This window comes from Saccopteryx leptura, chromosome 12 (genome assembly GCF_036850995.1).
Source record: "Saccopteryx leptura isolate mSacLep1 chromosome 12, mSacLep1_pri_phased_curated, whole genome shotgun sequence".
NCBI classification, from domain to species: Eukaryota; Metazoa; Chordata; class Mammalia; order Chiroptera; family Emballonuridae; genus Saccopteryx; species Saccopteryx leptura.
The window spans coordinates 46884088-46908271 of NC_089514.1; the positions used below are offsets into that span (position 1 = coordinate 46884088).

The following is a 24184-nucleotide window of genomic DNA, read 5'->3' on the forward strand; positions in this document are numbered from 1 at the left end:
ACTAATTACATTGCTTAATAGTAGCAGTTTTGTTGCTCCTTTCAATTCTCCTGTAAATAAAAACTACCTTTACCCCAAAGAATTGGCTGTTGGATGAATTTCATTATGCTAGTCAAGGCTTAACCACTTGTCATATTTTTATTACATAAATATTTGGGATTGTAATTATCTGTGATGTCTCATACGCTAGTAGGAAAAGTATAAGATTCTCAAGGGAAGTGTTCTGATTTACTTGGCTGCTGCTGAATTAACTTCATCAAACATTTTATTTTGTGGGGCTGATAGAAGACATGATAGTGCATTGGGGCTAAGAAGAAATAAGAATCCTAGAGGCATACCTTTCAAAGACATTACAGGCTATGAACTTGAGACTAATCTCAGTACTCAAAATGTAGAATAAAAATCTTAACATGTAATTGGTTCTGAATGCTTCCTTTCATCCCTCCACATACTCCAAGATCAGGAACTCTTCCAGCTGTGTCCTAGATTCCATGCTCATCTCATTCTAGGAAATGTTTCGTCTATACCTCAAATCCTTTCCTTCTACCTCAAATATATCTGGAATGGGGTAGAGGTGGGGTATTGTCATCTTGTGTAATTGGCTGGAACTTCACTGAAGCCTTGTAGACTATACAACTATTTCCAGCCTTCACATTCAACCCTTGCTCTCTCCAGATTGCATGGTTCCAAATAGTAGCTATAGAATATTTTACATTTTTTATTTTCTTGCTCCACTCTATACTCTGCCTTTTGTATCTATCATCTATCTATCTATCTATCTATCTATCTATCTATCTATCTATCTATCTATCTATCTATCTATCATCAACTAACATCTATCCATTAACCCATCCATTAATCTATCTATCTATCTATCTATCTATCTATCTATCTATCTATCTATCTATCTATCTATCATCTATCTATCTACCGATCTACCTACCTACCTATCATCTATCTCTCTATACAATATCTATAAATATTTTTACATGTTTTCCAAGTTAATTATATCTAAACATGCAACATATTATTTCATTCTTTTTCCTTTTTTCATCCATCCATTCATCCATCCATCTATCCATCCATCCAACCACCCATCTATTTAATTTTTACTAAACACTAAAGTTAAGGATGGTCAAACTGGGTTGAATCCCAACAGCTAGTTTCTCAGTTAATTTACCAAGTTCTAAAATCTAGTCCCAAAATTTAAAATCCTGGAAAATGACTTTGGGCAATACCAAGGGAGATCAAGCACTGATAACACACATGTTAACCAAAATGCACACAGGAAACCCAATTCGCAATGAAAAATTATTCTTACATGGTCTTGAATATCATGTATACCTAATAAATATGCAAGTCTATATGATGAGGTAGGCAAGGTTCTATGAGAAAATGTACACCTTATACAGAGTGATTTGTGATGAAATAGAGTCATCACTGGAGAAGCTATGCAAATTGAGTTGAATGACACCAGACATCCCAAGATACAGTTTACACTGGGGATGGGGTTAATGCTTGTGAAATTCTAGTAGCTGTCATTTAGCCTATTGTTATTATTCTCCCTGTTAGGACATCCTTATCATTGTGATCAGGAAGATTAAGGTTCAGTGGTTATGATTTTTCTCTTCTCAGTACTTGGCATGGGCAATACTAACCTTTAGGTACTTGACCATCCTCTGCTATGTCTCTTTAACATATACTGATACATTTTTTCTCTGTAGTGATGGTTCTCAACTGGGAAGATTTCTGCCTTTAAAGGATATTTGGCAATGTTTGGAGACATTTTTGGTTTTGACAATTCGAAGAGCAACTAGCATCTTGTGGATAGGAGCCAAACATGTTGCTAAACATCTTACAATGCAGAGTATAGCTCCCACAACAAAAAGATTATGCACCCAAAATATCAATAGAGCCAGGATTGAGAAACTATGCTCTAGACATCTTATTGTGGTTAGTCTGCTTATAGTAGAGTTTTGTTTGCCTACAAGTTATTCTGAATCTTAAAAGTGATTCTTCCAATCAATGTTCACCCATTAAGTATAGATGTTAAGTTTAAATAGTAACAAAGTAATGTTATTCTCCCTTTCTAAGTACCTGACCACAACACACTTTATTCACAAGTACTGACAGCTACTATTAGATTCGGTTTCCTAAACTACAAGTCTGTTCCCTTAACCACCACTTATAATGATTTTTTGTAGTAATAGACAAATTAATTGAATATTTAATTTCTGAGAGACTGTTTTCTGACCATCTTAGTTCATTTAATTTTCATAATATTTCTTATAGAAATACAGGTAAGTGCTCTTTTGTTCTCATTGTACAAGTGATGAGTCTTTTTTTTTTTTTTAAATAAATTTTTATTAATGGTAATGGGATGACATTAATAAATCAGGGTACATATATTCAAAGAAAACATGTCTAGGTTACCTTGTCATTAAATTATGTTGCATACCCCTCGCCCAAAGTCAGATTGTCCTTCGCCACCCTCTATCTAGTTCTCTGTGCCCCTCCCCCTCCCCCTAACTCTCCCCCTGTCCTCCCTCCCCCCACCCCTGGTAACCACCACACACTTGTCCATGACTCTTAGTCTCATTGTTATGTTCCACCAATGTATGGAATCATGTAGTTCTTGTTTTTTTCTGATTTACTTATTTCACTCCTTATAATGTTATCAAGATCCCACCATTTTGCTGTAAATGATCTGATGTCATCATTTCTTATGGCTGAGTAGTATTCCATAGTGTATATGTGCCACATCTTCTTTATCCAGTCTTCTATTGAAGGGCTTTTTGGTTGTTTCCATGTCTTGGCCACTGTGAACAGTGCTGCAATGAACATGGGGCTACATGTGTCTTCACGTATCAATGTTTCTGAGGTTTTGGGGTATAAACCCAGTAGAGGGATTGCTGGGTCATAAGGTAGTTCTATTTGCAGTTTTTTGAGGAACCACCATACTTTCCTCCATAATGGTTGTACTACTTTACAGTCCCACCAACAGTGAATGAGGGTTCCTTTTTCTCCACAGCCTCTCCAACATTTGCTATTACCCGTCTTGTTGATAATAGCTAATCTAACAGGGGTGAGGTGGTAAGTGATGAGTCTTAGTTACAGAGAAACTAGCTAGTTTTGCTAAGGCCACCTAGTTAGAAATGGTATAGCTGGAATTTAAATCCAAGTAGCATACTGTGTTATATTATATGGCCATTCTTAGCCTAGAATGGGCTTTAATACATTACACACAGTAAAAAGGATAAAATTCAACTCTTCTAATCAGCTTTATACCACTCTGAAAATTTTCACCTTTTTTCCTTCTCTTGACTACCCACCAAGTACCTTGAAACATAAAAACTCCACCTTTATTCTTCTCAAGCTCATTATCAGCACTTCAAAAGGTCTTCTCAATTATAATGTTCTTCTGCCTCCTGTCACCTATTCAACCTCATGGAGTTTCCAAAACCGACTTAAACGTTATGCTTTTCACTGAAGGTTTTCCTAATAGGTTACCTTGAACAAGGTTTCAATGTCCAATCTGTAACATGTATACAATGTCCACCTGCACAGTTGTCTGTATGTTCTATTATCTTACTGACATGAGAGACTTTATGTCATATATATATGCATATATAAATATATAAACATATGCTCGTGTCATGTTTTATATAGATATAAATAAATAATATATGTTTGTATGTGTGTATAAAGACTTACATACATATGGGTATATTTAAATACATATGCATTATTATCTCTCTGTATATTATTATCAAGAGAAAAAACTGTTTAAGTTTCAACTCTGGCTCTGCCAATTATAAGTTAACAATCTTGGGCTATTTACTTAACTTGCTGAGCCTCATTTCTCCCCTTCTTAATAATGAAGAGAGTATTCATGAACTAATAGGTCACATGCTTGTTATAACTCAAGGTTTCCTAGGAACACAAGCAGGGATGAACAATCACAATAGACCCTAAATATCTTAAACTTAATTTAATACCGTATTTCTACTGAAGAAGTCAGGGATTCATTGTTCAGGGATTCTGAAAGATTCAGATTGATTCTAGGGTCAAAAATGTGTTTCTCTAGCTAGTAAATGTAATTAAATTTACCCGCACAGGGTAACCCAAGAAAACCTTTAATACTTGAGGGATTGCCAAAATATTGGAGTTTTTTTCTTTCCTTCTTATTTATTTTTTTCTGTTCTTCTTATTCTTCTCCCAACTCATAAGAAATATGAAGTGTGAATATATATATAATAACAGGCATGAATAGAGTTCCCAAAACTGAATTTATAGTCCTCTATTAAGTTCAGTAATTCTTTGTCTATATCTTCATTAACTCCAAGCATTTATTGATTACTCTTGTATGAACTAACTCAGTTTTCTAATAATTAATTATATTCCAAAGTCTTGAAGCTGGGCATAAGCCTTAACTTTAAAATAAGGTAGTTATTTTACCTTTGTTACTTGTATATGCTCTATTTAATCTCATTTTATAAAATGAGAAAAATGGTATTTGTTTACCTAGATTTGAACTTGCACTAAGGATAAATCCCTATGGAATAGAACATATTGTATTTATTTGTTTTTTTACTTTAAATATTTCTTTATTTTTCAATTAAAGTTGACATATATATTTTAGTTTCAGATGTTCAACATGGTGAATACACATTATATATTAACTAAGTTATTACCTCAATAAATCTAGCATCCATCTGACCCTATAAATAATTATGATATTATTGACTATATTCCCTATGCTGTACTTTACATCCCTGAGACTATTCTGTAACTACTGATTTGTACTTCTTAATTCCTTCATCTATTTTACTCTTCCTCCTACTCCCCTCCCATATTGAGAAAAGGCCCTTTAACATTTCTTGTATTAATGATTTAAGATTCTTTGTTTTTAACTTTCAGCATTTTAATTATGATGATCTTGGTGTGGTCTCTTTGGGTTCATCTTGTTTAGGACTTCCTGACTTTCCTAGACTTCTATCTCTATTTTCTTCACCAGGCTAGGGAATTTTTCTGTCATTATTTTTTAAAGTAGGTTTTCAATTCCTTTGTCTCTCTTCTCCTTCTGGCCCTCCCATGATGTGAATGTTGGTATGCTTGAAGTTGTCCCAGAAGCTCCTTTCACTAGCCTCATTTTTTTTTTTTTTTTTTGGATTTTTTTTTCCTTTGCTGTTCTGATTGGGTGTTCTCTTGCTTTCTTACCTTCTAAATCTCTGATTTGATGATCCTCTGCTTCATTTATTCCACTGTTGATTCCCTGTAAATGTATTCTTTACTCTCCTTTATATCTGACTGGGCCTATTTTATATTTTTATAGTTCCATTTTTATATTTCTTTCTCTTTGTTGATATTCTCACTAAGGTCATCTACTCTTCCTCAAAATTCATTGAGTATACTTAAAACCAGTGTTTTGAACTCTGAATCTGGTACTTTGCTCATCTCCATTTTGTTTAATTCTTTTTCTGGAGTTTTGTTGTATTCTTTCATTTAAGACATATTTCTTTGTCTCTTCATTTTGGCAGCCTCCCTGTGTTGGTTTATATGTATTAGGTAGAGCTGCTATGTCTCCTAGGCTTGGTAAAGTGGCCTTATGTAGTAGGTGTTCTGTAGGGTTCAGTGACACAGCCTCCTTGATTACCTCAGCTGGGAACTACACATGCTCCATCTCCCTGTCCATTGTGGGCTGTATACACCCTTCTATTGTAGTTGAGCCTTGATTATTGTTGGCACTTCAATGGGAAGGACTTACCTCCAGGCCAATTGGCTACAAGGACTGGCTACAACCACCACAGAGTATCAGTTGTTCAAAGGCCCAACTCATAGAGCAGGATTTACTTCAGTGGGGCTCTGTGCCCACTGACTCTTAAGTGTGTTTCTTGTAGAAGTGGTTCTTGGGCCTTCTGGGAGGTGCAGACCAAGGTCAGCTGCCACCTGTGTCCTGCCTGGGGCCACCTGGATTGAATTACAAAATTATCTGCAGATAGCTCCTTCTTTTGCTGGGCTTGGAGTGCCCAGGAGAGGCCAAGTTGCGAACCTAGACCGGCGGCCACTAGCACTGGGCCTGGGTCTACTTAGCGAAATGTATAAGGCATGCTGAAGCCAGATGCTACTTGTATGAGGATTTTGGGAAAGTCTAAGCATGAGCCAGGTTGATGGAGATTCAGATATGGCACCTGTCTGCCAGCTCTGTGTAGGGAGGATTCAACAAAAAAGCAATTGCCTCTGCCAGCATTCTGTCTGGGAGAAAGCTGCCCCTCCAGCTCTTGTTCTGATGCCAGACAATTCAGTTCCTTTCCTTATGTCTCTGGAGCCTTTCAAGTTATTGCCCCAGCACTGGAGCTCAGAGCAAATAAGTCTGAGTAAGTCTATGGATGGGTCCTTTTGGAGGCTGCTCCAGCAGTCTGCATTTCACTCAGCCACATCCCCCACCAGAAATTAGGAAGACTTATCTTCCTGGCATTGGAGCACTGGGTTGGGCTCCTCATGGGGGACTGCTGCAGTCAAGATATCCTTTCTGATTTTTACCCACCACATGTGGGTGTGGGACTAGCCTGTTCTGTATCTCAGCTCCTCCAACCAGTCTCCATGCAGCTTCCTTTTTAAGTCCCTGGCAGTAGGAAGTTCAGCTAGATTTCAGGCAATTCTGAAAAATGATTTTTCAGTGTTTCAGTTGTAATTCTGATGCAGTTGTAGGAGAATTCAAGAACTACATTTACCTATCCTCCATCTTGACCAGAACTTTAGGACCTATGTTTTAATATTTCCATATTTTCCACATCTACCTGGTCATATGCACATAGTAGCTCTTAATGTTCAATGACCTGCATTAAAGTTACAATATATAAAAAACTCTTTGAATTTAACAGGTTATACTGATGACACTTTGAATTAGCAATCGAACTTTCACAAGCAATGAGTTTTAAAGATAACTTTTTATGAATATATCAATCAGAAAGAAAATAACATCCAATTAACAGAATAAAAGAGATTAAAATTTATATTTATATCAGGAAATTGGCTGTCTCCTTTTTCAAAATCAATGTTAGGTCAACATACTAGCTTAAGTGCAGGTTTCCAAATTGCATTAGTGATGTTTTCTTTGTGCATTTTTTAATGTATTTCAACCTACCAAAAGACTTATAGCATGACCTTTTTATGAACCTTTAGGTAAAGAAATGATGTTGGGACCTATAGAAATCTGCCAAAGTGGACCTCTGAACCCAGATGTTATGCCATTTAGTGCTGAAAGCATCTTACTTTTTTCAAATTGTAATTAATTTTTCTGTAGTGCTTCAAATAATATATTCAACTTCTCACTTTTAATTAAGATTCCTTTTCTTGCTCCAAGTTTAAATTCTGTTCTGAAAGCAATTTTGTCAATTGCTTTTTCATGTGAGAAATATAATTATGAACTCAATTTTTTAGTATTACATTTATTATTTTAACAATAAAGTTGTCAACAAAAAATGAACAAAGACTCTTACACTGTTTAAAAATGCCCCATTCTATAAGTAGTTGAACAATCCCAAAATATACCAATAATGCATATATATCCTGATTTTATAAAGAACAAATACTTTTTGTATTTGTTACTATACTGTAAATTAATCATTAGAAGCTTGAGTATAAGTAGAAAAGAAAAAAACTTACTTAAAAATACACTATAAATATTTTAACTAATATCTGGTAAAACTTATTTATATTGTTAGTATTGGAGCATAAATTAATTTAATCAAAAAGAATATAAAACTCAGAGCAATATTTAAAAAGTAATAATTTTAAGGCACTGATATTATTTGTTTATCATAAAAATGAAAGATGGTTAAAGGTAATGTTTTCCTTCTCGGAGGTGTAATTGGTTCTGCAGGACATTTCTGGTGTTCGTTCTCCAGATTCTTAAGTGTCAAGAAGCAATTTGTGTTCATTGTAGCCACAGTGGCAACTTCTCAATTCTGGTTTGGGGAATTTATAAATTTTTCAGTTCTGGCTTTGTGACTCGCGGCTGCTGGCCTCGAGGTTGCAGTCATCTGGGGAAGGCACTTCTGTGCCAGTTAAGTATTATCCTAGGATCTCCTCTGCAACCCTCTTCTTTAGATTTTTCCAGCAGTTTTCTAAACAATTAATTCCCTAAATCTCTTTCTCCTCAAAAAAGCTTGTGTGGTTTTATTTTCTGGACTAAACCCTGAAAGACACATTACCTACTGTTGCTTCATGGAATAGAAAAGCAAACAAAGAATTCTTTGACACTGAAAATAATAAAAAGGAAAGAAAGTTGGCTGTCTACTCCTTAGCTCCTTAATGGTTTAAGTGGACACTGGAGAGCAAAGGTGTTATGGATCTAAATCCCTTGAGTTAGAATACGGGATTTACCCAGAATCCAGGGAGGATATGTGAATGGGGAAGGCACATATGAATATTTTAGTTCCACATACTCCTGGTGAAGTGTGTCACCATGAAATTGTATTCAGTGAGCTAGTCAGAGGGTTTGGGATCTGAGAAGCTGTCACTACACTGGGCCACAAGTAACAGCTGGGTCAGTTGAGCACCAGTAATCATGAGATGGGGAAGCAATGCTTCTCTGAGATGAAAAAGGTCATTTATTCCCATTAAAATGTTATTCAGAAGTGAATAGTCCTGGTTACCTCCAGGTAAAAACAGGAGAAGGGTATGCTGCTGTTGAATAATATCAATCACCTATTGACCCTGGTCCTTGTGGAGCCTTGGGAAGAATGAGACTAGTGGAGTTCTTGCACAGAAGTTGTGCAAAGAAATGTGTGTTAGTGATCTTATTTAATTCACTGTCTCTTTTCATAACTACTCTGCTTTTATGGAAATATTAGATTTAAAAAAAAAATGTAGATAGTCTGACCAGGTAGGTGGTGGCGCAGTGGATAGAGCGTTGGGGATGCGGAGGACCCAGGTTTGAGACCCCGAGGTTGCCAGCTTAAGCGCGGGCTCATCTGGTTTGAGCAAAAGCTCACCAGCTTGGACCCAAGGTCACTGGCTTGAGTAAAGGTTTGCTTAGTCTGCTGTAGCCCCACGGTCAAGGCACATATGAGAAAGCAATCAATGAACTAAAAAAATACAAAAGTGCCACAATGAAAAACTGATGATTGATGCTTTCCAACTCTCACCATTCCAGTCTGTCTGTCCCTATCTATCCCTCTCTCTGACTCTCTCTCTGTCTCTATAAAAATATAAAATAAAATAAAAAATTGTAGATATACATCCAGGTAGTTCTCTGTGTCCTGAGTCCTCCCAAAATTTGTTCGGAACTATTGGTATATCAGAGCTATAATGATTAAGGAGACAATATGATATATCAAAAAATGGGTCTTGGCATCAGACAGACCTAAACACTTGAAATCCTTGCCATCCACTAAGTAGCTGTGGTCGGGTAAGTGTTCTTCGCCTCTCTCAGCTTAAGTTTCCTGTTCTGAATATTAGGAACCACAATGTATTTCTTAGAGAATTGCTAAATGCAATGACATAATTATAGTCCTTACATATAGCTATTTATTAAATGTTAATTCATCCCTTTTTCTTATTTTTACCCTTGTCACCCTTACACTGATTTGCAAAAGAAGTTTTTATAAAATACCAAGAAGAGGAACTGAGAAAGTTTATAAATACCTATTTACAGAGCTTTATATTGTTAGAATTTTAGATTTAGATTAGAATTCAGAGTATGAAATGCAGGTAAAATGTCTATTAGAACTGAAATAAAATACGTTTTTGTTAGCAAAGTTGGGAAATAAAGAGATTTAAAAAAATTTATTCATTTTACAAAGGAGAGAGAAAGAGAGAAAGAGAAGAGGAGGAGGAACAGGAAGTATTAACTCCTATATGTGCCTTGACCAGGCAAGCACAGAGTTTCAAACCAGCAACCTCAGCATTCCAGGTTGACGCTTTACCCACCACACCACCACGGGTCAGGCCAAAGCTTGGAAATGAAAGCAAACTTCTAGAAAATGTGGACCTCTCTGCATATTTCTCTTTCTATAATAAGGTAAAAGTTTTAATTATTGGAATAATATAGTTATCAATTAAAATTTTCTTTTTTTCCCCTTAGATATTTTATATTTCAACATTTCTAGCAATGATTTGCTAGCGCAAAGACATTCTGTTACTTGATTGATTAATGATCATTTGAGAGCTCATGTCAAGAAGAAAATAACTGACTGACTAGAGCTAGCCAATCAATAGACCTTCCATTGAAAACTTCCTTGATAATTACATATATATATATATTTAATTGTGGGAACTTCTATTTATGTCTGTTTGGTTAAAAAAAAGTCTCTTTTATTGATGGAACTCCATTTATGCTCATCAGAGAGCCTGACAGCCTGTAAAACTACATTCATGCTCACTAGGTAGTCAGTCAGCCCATGGAGTTCTTTGCTTTACTTCTTTTTCTACCCTAGGAACATTTCTGAATGTCTTGGCAGCAACTTTATGGTGTTCTTGTCTACCCAGACCTTCCAGTAGAGAGTTCCTCTTATGTAGAGAAACTGTGGACTGGGAGCGAGATGCACCTGGGATAGAATCCCTGTTCCTGACCTAATGCTTGGTGTCCAGTATGTTATTTAACCTCAGAGCTTTAATTTCTCTAGGTGTCTTCAAAGGTAATAATGACACTTATCTTGTAGGGATGCTATGAGGATTCAATGAGAGAATGTATGAAAAACATCTCTCTCCTATAGGAAGTATTCAGTAAATGGTATTTGTTGCAATTTTAAGAATCGTTCTGGTTGATGTTCACGGAGTCCTGAACCTAGAATTGGCCTTGGCTGGTGACTTATAAACCATTCTCCTATTAGCAATGCTAAGATAAACTGGATTCAGCACATAAAGTTTCAAATATCCTACATATATTCACATCCTTTACCGATCTTCAGTTTTTCATCATGTCAAACAATTAAAAAGGTGAGAAAAGGAACTAGAATTCTTGCCAAAAAATGAGAAAGGAGAGATCGAAGATCTATCTATCATCTATCTATCTATCTATCTATCTATCTATCTATCTATCTATCTATCTATCTATCTATCTATCTATCTATCTGCCTGCCTACAAATTCAGTCTTTTCTTTGGAAGACAAGTTAACAAGTGAACATTTATGCACACAAGAGGGTTGTGTTGAACAGCTGGTTGGGACAGAGTTCTCAGTAGTGCTCTCAGTACTCCAGTTGAGCTTGTGCAGATATTTACTGATTTCTGTGTCCATAAAAAACAACATTTCTGTAAGCTAGCCTGTATGTAGGAAAGGTAACAGATCTTGGAATAGAAATTGGGAAACAAATTGGGAATTGATCCAATTCTAAATTTGGACTTGTCTAAGAAAGCAGGATCTATGTGTATTTTTAAATTGAATTGACTATAAATCCTACATTAGTCTTACCTGCATGAGAAAGCCTCCAGATTCTCCTAAAGTGACTCCTGACTATCTTGACTGAGCAGTGATTTAACCTCATGTTAGCAAGATCTATTTGGGCCTCTGCCCAGCGCTATTCACCTGAATAAATGATATTTATTAGAAGAAACTATATTTTTTGTTAAACATCTTATCACAAAGATTACAATCACATTTTCATAACAATACACCTCATGTTTCAGAAATCTTTTTGTCACTACTTAACTTGTTACACATCCCAAAGGAGGAGAATAATTTTAAAAGCTTTGTATTTCTCATTAGGTTTATTTTCCCATCCATTTACTAAAAATGGACCATATTTCAGAGTTTCATGAATAGTGAAGGCAAATTGCAAGGAACATCAGAGTTATGATGGCATCTTAACTTGACATTCATAAAAATATCTAAAAGAACAAGCTTGGTTGGTTATACCCAGAACTACACTTAATTTAAACCCAGCTCTTAATTTTTCCCCGAAGTGTCTGCTGTATTTGATATATCTTCAGTTTCAATAAGCTGTTTACACCTACTCAAGATCAAGGGCATTTCATACTCAGAATAATTTTAAGCCAATTTGATGAACTGATTTAAATAACGATAAAATAAAGAAAACAAGCCAGCAGAATCAGAAAACTGCATCACTCACGAGCAGAAAGAACTGCCAGAGTTCATTTTATTCGTCTCTCTCCCTCTACTTAGTTCAAAAGCTAAGGCCTTTGTAGTCAACCTTTTTATACCTACCGCCCACTTATGTATCTCTGTTAGTAGTAAAATTTTCTAACTGCCCACCAGTTCCACAGTAATGGTGATTTATAAAGTAAGGCAGTAACTTTACTTTATAAAAATTATAAAGTAGAGTTACAGCAAGTTAAAGCATGTAATGATAATTAATTACTTACCAAGTACTTTATGTCAGATTTTCGCTGTTTGGCAGAATAAATCTTTTTTTTTGTTTGTATTTTTCTGAAGCTGGAAACGGGGAGAGACAGTCAGATAGACTTCCGCATGCGCCCGACCGGGATCCACCCGGCACGCCCACCAGGGGCAACGCTCTGCCTACCAGGGGGCGTAGCTCTGCCGTGACTAGAGCCACTCTAGCGCCTGGGCCAGAGGCCAAGGAGCCATCCCCAGTGCCCGGGCCATCTTTGCTCCAATGGAGCCTTGGCTGCGGGAGGGGAAGAGAGAGACAGAGAGGAAGGAGAGGGGGAAGGGTGGAGAAGCAGATGGGCGCTTCTCCTGTGTGCCCTGGCCGGGAATCAAACCTGGGACTTCTGCATGCCAGGCCGACACTCTACCACTGAGCCAACGGGCCAGGGCCAGAATAAATCTTTATAAAACAACTTACCATAGTTAAATCTATCTTTTTATTTATACTTTGGTTGCTCTGCTACTGCCCACCATAAAAGCTAGAACGCCCACTAGTGGGTGGTAGGAACCAGGTTGACTACCACTGTCTTATAGTGAGTGAGTGGGAGGACCTAGTCCGAAACCAATGGCTCTCGGTTCTTAGGTGAGTGTTCTTTCCACAGTACCATGAAGTCACACAGGGAACACCAACAGTCATTACTACTTACCTTGCCCTATCCATGCTAAATTGCAATGTGTAAATAACTCTGATTAGTGCACTAGACATTAGACTCTCATACCACATTTAGTATTCCTTTTCCATTGTTCTTTTGACCAAGTGCATTTGAATCAGAATTGAGTGCCCTACTACAAATCTGCAGTCCTGAAGTCCCTTAAAGTGCCATTGCTGTCTGCTCACAGGTTTTCTTCAGCTACATGATCTTCTAATAGCCTAGGTACTAGTCAAGGTTTTGGAAACTTGGGTAGGTCTGAATCCTACAGAGTCCCAATTCTTTCTTTCAAAAAGCATGTGCTGTACAATGAGATATATTGACCTTTTCATGTCCCAGTGGACTACACTTGTGAAGTCTGCAAGGAGTAAATTCTGGAACTCCTGGAAGGTGAGCTATTCTCCATTGAAAGTGATGACTTGCTTTTCTGGAGGTGGGAACATGGCTTCAGGCATTTATCTCCAATTCTTCCCTGGGCCAGCTGCTAGAACCACTGAAGCCTAGGAGTGTACATGCCATCTGCCTACTCCATCTGTGGTCCACAGACCTAGTTTTCCTATGGAAAGCCTCTCTAGATGAAGAGGAAAAAGAGAAAAACAAACCAAAAGGGAAAGGTCAAGAGAAAGTTTGGGTCACAGCCACAAAAAAAGCTAGTCAAGTCAGGACAAAGGCAATTTTATGTTGTTTGAAAGATCAGTAAGGTTGTTCACTGTTGGTGCTTATTGCTTTTCTTTTGTGCTAGATATGTTCCTTTAAACTAAGACCAGTGCCTGTGGTGTCAAATGGTTAAATCAATACACTCACTTCTAATGCACCTTGCCTTTCTATTTTAAGCGACATTTTAAGACTAGTTATTTTCTAGAGTACTCTGTCAACCAAACTAATGAATGTTTCTAACTGAGAGATATTCATTTTGTTCAATGAAAAGAAAAATGCATTTATTGTACTTTCACATATTAGACATGAAACTATATAGATCTTAATAGTCTGCATGATAAGAGGGGTGGGTAAACCTAATACAGATTTATATATAGTAACAACATATTTTTAATAAAATATACCAGGTAAGCATATGAATGAGTAAATGGGTAAAATCCTTGCAAGTATTTGCTACTGCTCAGAAGCTTTTGAAATTTTTATTTTGGTCTAGCTTTTCAGAATTTTTTTAAATTTCTGAAGAAATTTAGTTTTATTTGTTTATAGATTTTCTATTTCTTTGGCCCACAATGCTGATAATATACTTATTCCCTAACACCTCTATTGTCTACACTCAAAATCACATATAATAAGGGAATTTTTTTAAAAATTGATTTAGTTTTTAAAGAACAAAAAAATTTTACCTTGATTCTAAAAGAATTGTGAAAACCAGGAATCACATTCTAAAAGAAACATTAAAAAAGAGCTTTAAGACTGATGATTTTTACTTGAGGCAATAAGGTTAAGGCTAACACAAATGTCAGCATACAGTTGTTGTTTTAAAACTCAGTCAGGGCCTGACCTGTGGTGGCGCAATGGATAAAGCGTCGACCTGGAAATGCTGAGGTCACCGGTTTGAAACCCTGGGCTTGCCTAGTCAAGGCACATATGGGAGTTGATGCTTCCAGCTCCTCCCCCCTTCTCTCTCTCTGTCTCTCCTCTCTCTCTCTCTCTTTCTCTGTCTCTCCCTCTCCTCTCTAAAATGAATAAATAAAAAAATTAAAAAATTAAAAATTAAAAAAAAAAACTCAGTCAGACTTGTTCTCTGTATTCCTATGCCTGCATGTCTCAGCACATAGGCCTGTGTTGCTTAAAGATAGTCTGAGTATTTAGTCATATTCTTGATCACTTTTAACTCAGAGAATTTCATTCATTGAAGAAAGATAATTTTTTGGCAGTATAATTACCAGTTTATGTCACTCTCCCTACGTTCCACATGCTTAGAAATGTACATTTGTGATGAACATTACAAGTAATTGGAAAGATTCATTCATATCCACATAAAAATATTGCCTTATTGAACATTGCATATTTTTGTAAGGTTTAAATGTACTGATGATTTTTGCTTAAACATTAAAATTATTTTCCCCCATGCAAAGTTCTACTTTTTAATACATATGTAGTCACTAGATTCTCTTCAATAACCCTCTCTGACCATTGTCCTATATGGGAGTATATAATCAGGAAAAAGCAACATTGACCTCTTGCATAGCTGTTCCCTTTGGTGTGTTGTTAACTGCTTATTTTTTATTTTTTAATAACTACTCATCTTAAAAGGAGACAGTTCCTATAACTTTCCTGCTTCTATTTGTTTCTTCATAAAAATATTTAGCATAACAGAAAACTTTAAAAAATATATTAGAAAACCTACAATTTTATTCTTGAGAATGTTTCTTTTTAACATAGCAGAGTTATACTAACTTAAAGTTATCAAACATGTGAAAGATCATTGTGAGTTACCTCTCAATCAGCTCTTTCATAAAATTTCTTTCATATCTTAAATCTATGTTTTTCATTTTATTCACACCTCATAGAATAGTTTTATGCTTTTTTATCTTTTATTTGGTATATATCAGAATTTCTTTTGTCTTCAAAATAATTTAAAATATTCCTCGATAAAATCATCTCTCTAAATGACAAGTTATGATCTTGGAAGAGAAGTTTAAATTTAACTAAATTCCATTTTGTTTTGAAACTTTAAAAACTGATCCCTGAAGTCCTTCCACATGTCATCGAGTATAATGGAAATATAGTATCTAACATATATATTGTTCTCATACCTGCTTCAAAAATTAATTTGTATTTTCAATAAATTTTAAGGATAGAAAGGAACAGAACTTCATAAATAAATAAAAGTGTTTATTTTTCTCATATTTAAGAAGCATATTCAATTTATTCAAAGTTGATTAAATTCAAGAATTAACTATATGTAATCATTATGTTCAATAAAATATGAAAATCAAAGTAAACTCCATTTTTACTCTTTAAACATTTGGAAATTAATAAAACAGTATCCTGTGTCAAACCCATTTATTTCCTTTATATACTTTTGAATTTATATTATGCAAGGACAATACATGCATGCTGCCTTAACCATGTGCACCTCACATACTTTGATAACACAATCCCATATAAACTCTAAATAGTGCTGCTAACGGTGCTTGATGTTGTCTTTTGAGAACTGTCAAAGTAACTGAAATCCCATTTGATGAATATTCTAATCCTTTTTGATTTCTTTATCCATATTTTATCCATATATATTTTTCTGGGTAGTTTTTTTTTTATCACAATCCAGATTACAAAAGTTTTGTCTAATTATTATTTACTCATTTTCCCTGAAGTTCCGTTAGATAAACATTCTATAAGCCTGAAATATAATAGTAGAAAAATTCATTTACAGTATTTATTTAAAAAATAATAACTTTCACTTTAGAACATCAGGATCCCCTTAAGAGTTTTTACATCCCCATAAATTACACAGTTAGCAATTGAAAGGCACACATTTAGCTACAAACTTAGGCCTTTCATGAATATAAATCGTGCAACTGGCTCATCTACAGAAATGATCAAGACCCAGTTCCAAAGTGTCTTCTCTCCACGACTCAAGTTGAAAGGATGAGGAACCAATGCCATGCGGGCCTCTATGTGAGTGTGCGAGTGTGTGTGCACCCTGCTCGCTCTGTCCAACAATCCTGTCTCTGTGGCCAAGTTGCCTTCCGTGTCTACAGACACAGTTTTAAAAACATGATTTGAGAGAATTAGGTTTGAGATAATGTTCTAGGGAAACAAGTAAATGGCTAAATACAGTCAAACCTTGTTATGAGCAGGGAACAGATTAATAGAATTTTATATTATATAGTTAATGCCTAGTAGAAACCTGACTTGTCCACCTCCCTCCAACATTTAGATTAGAAATCAGCCAGGCCCTGGCTGGGTTGCTCAGTGGATAGAACATCCTGGTGTGCCACGCCGAAGTCCTGGTTTCGACCCCAGTCAGGGCACATACAAGAAGTAACCAGTGAATGCACAACTGAATGGAACAATGAAGTGGAACAATGAACCAATGTTTCTCTTTTTCCGTCTCTCTCTCCATTCTTTTCTCTCTCTCTCTCTCTCTCCCTTTGAAGTCAACGGAAAAATTAAAAAAGAAAAGAAAATCCAATCAGCCAGCAGCCAGGCCCAGACCTCCTTCAGAAAAGGGTAGAGGAACCAACTGTCTACACCTAGACTGAGTGTATGTGCTGTGTGTAAGGGGAGGGGGCCCCTGGAGCGTCACCCAGACTGTCTACACCTGGACTGAGTGCATGTGCTGTGTGTAAGGGGAGGGGGCCTCTGGAGCGTCACCCAGACTGTCTACACCTAGACTGAGTGCATGTGCTGTGTGTAAGGGGAGGGGGCCCCTGGAGCGTCACCCAGACTGTCTACACCTGGACTGAGTGCATGTGCTGTGTGTAAGGGGAGGGGGCCTCTGAGCGTCACCCAGACTGTCTACACCTGGACTGAGTGCATGTGCTGTGTGTAAGGGGCGGGAGCCTCTGGAGCGTCACCCAGACTGTCTACACCTGGACTGAGTGCATGTGCTGTGTGTAAGGGGAGGGGGCCTCTGAGCGTCACCCAGACTGTCTACACCTAGACTGAGTGCATGTGCTGTGTGTAAGGGGAGGGGGCCTCTGGAGTTTCACCCAGACTGTCTACACCTGGACTGAGTGCATGTGCTGTGTGTAAGGGGACGGGGCCCCTGGAGCGTCACCCAGACTGTCTACACCTGGACTGAGTGTATGTGCTGTGTGTAAGGGGAGGGGGCCCCTGGAGCGTCACCCAGACTGTCTACACCTGGACTGAGTGCATGTGCTGTGTGTAAGGGGAGGGGGCCTCTGGAGCGTCACCCAGACTGTCTACACCTGGACTGAGCGCATGTGCTGTGTGTAAAGGGAGGGGGCCCCTGGAGCGTCACCCAGACTGTCTACACCTGGACTGAGTGCATGTGCTGTGTGTAAGGGGAGGGGGCCCCTGGAGCGTCACCCAGACTGTCTACACCTAGACTGAGTGCATGTGCTGTGTGTAAGGGGAGGGGGCCCCTGGAGCGTCACCCAGACTGTCTACACCTAGACTGGGCGCATGTGCTGTGTGTAAGGGGCGGGAGCCTCTGGAGCGTCACCCAGACTGTCTACACCTAGACTGAGTGTATATGCTGTGTGTAAGGGGAGGGGGCCTCTGGAACCTAACCCAGAACTGCTTCTAACATAATTGACACCAAGGAAATTGAGCCCTAAGACTTTGTGACCTAAGTGCATTAAGAATGCACTTTTCTCAACTTCTTTCTTCTTTGTTGTAGCTGGTGGTGATAGTGAACTGAATTACTCATTGGGTTCTTCCTTTTTAAAAACGTTAAACCATCCTCATATAGTAACGAGTTGATGATAGTTTTGTTTCCATAGAGTTATCCGGGACTTACTCCTGGTGCCATTAATAGACTGAACAGAGGTTTACATATTAATTTATATGTTCATAAGAGCAGTGACATTCTCTTCAGTAATACCTCATCTTTTTATGGTACCGGGTCCATGACAACCAACGAGAATTTTTTGGACAAAAGAAAATATATAAGAAATGTCAGTTTATACTCAAGACCAATAGATAACTCTGAATGCATTTTTAAGTTGCTAAACAATAGTAGGATTTTTCACACTACCGATACATTTTTGCTGTACAGTCTGAAAATATCTGAACATTTCATTAAAAGGTATACTGAGTGAAGACAGTGAATTGTCTAGATCCAATTTATCAGTGTAAAGTGTTTATAGACAATATAAATCAGAATCATATCTACCTTAGATATATATCATCTCTAACATAGATACATATAATATATATTAGATGTATATATATATTTAGATATACATAATATATATATATATATATATATTACCTTTATGCCAAGTTAAGAGCATTGTTAGTGAATGGCATTATTGTCATTCACTACAATGTGGTGCCTACAATTTTAAAAAATTAATTGTATAAGTATAATATTCAGATTCACTGAGTTTCTAAGCATTATAGAACAGTCCGTCATAGGAGCTGTTCAAGGATTTCTAATTGATTTTATGACCTTGTACTGAAATCACATCAAGAAACTATGTTTACTCATATAAGCCTGGTTATTTTATTCCTACATTTATTTTTCCTTCATAGTATTTCTTTGGACCTTCAAAGAGAGATGACATATTTAAGAAGTTAATTAAGTAATGCAGAATTACTTCTATTATTTTCATATTTAATTAAGAGTATTTATGTCATTGCCTGAGCAAGGACTACAAGTGTTCCTGAATGCCAGCCTCTTATCTATTTCCCTCAGCTTTTAAACATAATAAAGTGCCCAGATTCTTTATTTGGTATTTTAAATCTGCTTCCTTTCATGTCACAAAAGATAAATTTACACGGGTGCGCTGACAACATCACAGCTTTGAAAACGAGTCCACTCGTTACCTTATAAATAGTTCAGTCACTTACTTTAATCCATCTTCCTCTGCCCATCATTCTAATGTCAAATTTACAAATTTAAGAATGCACTTTTCTCAGCTTCTAGTTTTAAAGCAAGAGTCCAAAAGCTATTCACTTAACTAATACACACTGACAGAGACAACGTTTGGACTGACAAGATGTCAATCAACAAAATTCTCATTTAGGAGGATCTGATAGTGCTGCCCTGACATATCTATTTTAATGAACAGTCGGTGCTAACGATGGCAACAGTCCATCTTTCCAAGTTGTGTGTAGGTAAAAATGGTTGGATGCTGAATTATTCATTTCACTTCTCTGTTTGTTATCAGAATTTCAGTATAATTTTCCATAATCTATACATTTCACATAGTTCTTACCATTCTATCCCAGAAATAAAAAATGTGTATACATATTTGCTTATTTGTTTAATTTAGCCAAGTTTTTTTTTTTTAATATCAACCTTTCAGAACCTATAGTTTGAGTTTATTAAAGTTTAGAGCAGAACAAACAAAAGGAATACACAACACTCATGAACCAAAGTTTCTGGAGATGAGAAGTGTCTGAAGATCATGTACTCTACCTTGAAAAAGTAGATGTTGATGTCTGTCTAAGATCGAGCACCTGCCTTGAGAAATCCCTGCATTGTCATAAAGTTGTTGAAAATTCTGAACTGAATTAACGCAGGTATTAAGAACTTCATTTGTGAATGTTATCATTTTTTCAATTCCTCTCTTGTGAGGTTGCACATGTTCATAATCAGGGATTTTGGGGGATTTCTATAAGTTTCACATAAGAAATTTGTATCCAACATTCAACGTCATCACTTTTCTAAGAGTTACAGGACACATTCACTTTCCTTTCTAATGCGTAATTTCCTTTTCTCTTATGAGACTCCCCAGCTGCAATCCTGAGGTGAGGCTGGAAGTTACTGTGTAGAATCTATTCACAAAATAGCTATTTCAGTTAATAAATTAAATTTGGATTTCTCTGTTCCAAGTGTGGAGTTCTACCCAAATCATGACTCATTCTGAATCACCAACATCCTGAACAAGAATTCATATTCCTTGATATTAACTGAAGAAGTTAGTTAGGTGTTAGAGCTTTGAAAATCATGAGTCTCTTCTGGCTACACCTTCATCACAGATCACACAACTACAGTTACAAGCTTTTGCATTTACAACTTCCCTTTCTCAAATCAGTTTCTGTTTCAAATGACCACCATGAAAAATCGGTGTGATTTAACTTTTCTTTTAAGGTACAAATGTCTGTCCGAACACTTATCTGTTAACATAGTAAATAATATTGCATGTTGTACTCACATGGCACCGTGCGGAGGTAGAGGTTGTCACGAATGATTTGCTGCAGTTCGTGGTCCACAGAACCCTTCTGAAATCGTAAGTTGAGGTAGTGACGAAGATCCTTATCAACAATTCCTCCTAGAATAATAGAGACTCTTAATAAAGAATATTGGAAAATATTTTAAATATGTAATTTAATTCTGTCATACATATTTTATGAACCTATTTAAACAATATATTTCACATTGCTCTTATAACACCTGAAACATTTAACTGCCGTAATAATAAAATATAACATTTACTGAGATGATAATTGCCCATCAGGTCTGTTCTCAGTGTTGCACATGCATTCTTTAATTTATTTTTCATTTGGATTGAAGGCGAAGGTAGTATTATTCCTGAGCTCATAATAAAATGTCATAGTGTATCTCACCGAATGGCTAACTAGATGTTCTTTCTATTTCGCATTTCCCTTTCCTCCAGGCCCTGGCAGACACCACACTCATCTTCCATCTCCAGGAAAGCGACGACTCTAGGTATCTCTTCCTGTAAGTGCAATCATGTAAGATTTGCCCTTTTGTGGCTGGCTTATTTCACTTAGACCGTCTTTAAGGTTTAAAAAGATTTTTGTTATTTAATGTTAGTATGGACTTAGATAAGTACAGTAATATAAAAAGTTAAAAGAAAAACATTATACAAATATTTATGTTTTATTCCCTTTAAAAAATCAAAGTAATTTTTCTGTTCTATAAACACATACAGATGCTTATAACTAGAATTCAATATTTTAAATAATTTAAGTATTTCTTATTATAATAAAATAAAATTTATAATTTTTATTTATTTTTATGATTATTGTATTTTTATTATTAATTTTATTTTTATTATTATTTTAGAAATAATTTTGAGTCTATGTGTCATTATAATCCAAAGAAAAATAAGTTGGGCTATAGGTGAGAAAGCCAATGTTGTAGATTTATCCAATATTAACTTAAAGATAAATCTTTTAAGATAATTGTATTAAATTATGTAGATTTATTTAAGGCTCTTTTAATTCTTATTCTTGAAAAAATGAATTATAAATATATCTATAAAAATACAAGAACTACTAAAACCTTTATGTTTCAAGCATACTAGGGTAATTGAGAAAAGACAAAGAGTTAATGATGGAAGAAATAGGAAAGCTAGTGACAATAATCATATTATTTTCAAATCCTTTTGAATTTTGAAATTACAGTTCACCAATCGATTTGCACCCCTATGACCTCATAAAATAGCATTAAGTAGTTGTGCATATATACTCCACTAACACCTTTTACTCAAATAGTGGTTAATACGTTTGCAAACATCGCTACATTTCTGAAGTTTCCAAATCCATTGTTCCAGTTGCCTCCTGATCTGCTGGCACAGCCTCAGTAACATGCCATAAAAAATAGTATTTTTAACTGAACTGACTATCAAAATCCTTACTCTCCAAACAATATTTTTCACATATTTCAGCAGTGTTAATCTATTTTTTCTACCCAAGATCATATAATAGTAGAAAACAAATGACATCAAAGGAAAACATATTGTTTATTGTGTGTACATAAATATTACATTCAGAATACTTGCACTTACACTTCTTAAATTCAAAACCATTTTCTTCAGTCAAAACGCAGAGCAGTCGGATATAGAAGTTACTCAAAAGTACCTTCACTCATATCAACCATTACCTTTTATTTAAATCTTCAGATGCCCTGCCTTTCCATGTTTGGACTCATGATATCACAATGAAATAGTTAATAACTGAAATCCTGAAATTCTGTTTATCTCCCTTGATCTTTCTGTTCAGCCAATCATGCCTATTCTGAATGCTAATTCACTATAGCAATGGAGCAAGCATCATGCCTGACTGTTCTCAGCTGTCGTTTCTGCCAAGTTATAAGTCTACAGGTCCTTCAGCACCTGCATGCCATCTTTCCTCTCTTTTTCTTCCCATTTGATATGTGGGACATAACAAGTGATGAGATACTTTCTGACAGCCCAAGAATATGCTAACTATGGAACAACAGATGTAATCTATCCACTAAACTAAAATATTAGAGTCACTCACCTAATGTATATAACACAGATAATCTTATATATATAATCCAGGATGATTCTTGTCTCCTGAAAATATGTGTATTATCAGTTTAAAATCATTTCTGCTACTACAAATATACTATATTAATCTTCTCAAACTTTGTGTACATAAGAAAACAACCAAAAAGGCTATTATGACTTTAACATATTTTTTTCTTTTATTCTATTGATATTATTATGTCAACATCTTTTCTTTCCATGAAAAAACCTGCTGAAGTTTCTGAAATTAATATAAAATTTCTTTAATTAATTAAAATGAATGTTACAATTATTGCATTTGTTTTGGGAAGATTCATCCTGCCTCATATTCACAAATACAGTGTGTCCGTAAAGTCATGGTGCACTTTTGACCAGTCACAGGAAAGCAACAAAAGACGATAGAAATGTGAAATCTGCACCAAATAAAAGGAAAACCCTCCCAGTTTCTGTAGGATGATGTGGCAGCATGTGCGCATGCGCAGATGATGAGGTAACACCGTGTATACAGCAGAGCAGCCCACGGCCATGCCAGTCGAGATGTGGACGGTACAGAGGAAAGTTCAGTGTGTTCTGTGGCTCGCTAAATTCAAATCCATGACCAAAGTGCAACGTGAATATTGGTGCGTTTATAACAAAGTACCACCACATAGGATAACATTACTCGGTGGAATAAGCAGTTGAAGGAGAAACCCCGTTCTGGTAGGCCATCAGTCAGTGACGAGTCTGTAGAGGCTATACGGAATAGCTACCTAAGGAGCCCTAAAAAATCTGTGCATGAGCCCACATCAAACTGCACTGAATAGGTATGAAACTGGAAGAGTTTTCCTTTTATTTGGTGCAGATTTCACATTTCTATCGTCTTTTGTTGCTTTCCTGTGAATGGTCAAAAGTGCACCATGACTTTACGGACACACTGTACTTTATCATCCATCACAATTATGACAGCATCTTTCAAGTAAGTCGATTTTATTTACCCACTATCCTTATTATTGCATATTCTGCTAGTTGCCCACTCAATGTTCTTTCCTCTATTTTTCTATATAAAGAACCATGCTCTGTTTTCAGACCCAGGACATGATCACCCTGGTCTGAAGCAGTTATGCCATCTAGCTCCCACTTTCCTAGATGCCCTTACAGCTTCTAATAGCTCTATTCTAGCCAATGAGACCCAACACAGAAGGAAGGAGTTGAACTAGACTTGGTATCTGAGATATATTTTCCATGTTTTGACCATGAAATGGCTTGCACAAGGAAAAAATCCAACATACTAAGGATATTAAAGTTGAAGTTAGAAACAGCC

The 24184-nt window shown here is 36.3% G+C and overlaps 1 protein-coding gene across 2 annotated transcripts in view; it reads right to left on the minus strand.

The window, feature by feature from the left end:
* The window catches only part of MAGI2 (membrane associated guanylate kinase, WW and PDZ domain containing 2), a 1711587-nt gene that overhangs the window by 1252277 nt on the left and 435126 nt on the right, over positions 1–24184 (minus strand). For both annotated transcript variants that reach the window (XM_066354483.1, XM_066354482.1), the window contains exon 2: positions 20803–20919. In XM_066354483.1, the coding sequence (XP_066210580.1) occupies positions 20803–20919 (117 nt within the window). The remainder of the gene's footprint in view (positions 1–20802; positions 20920–24184) is intronic.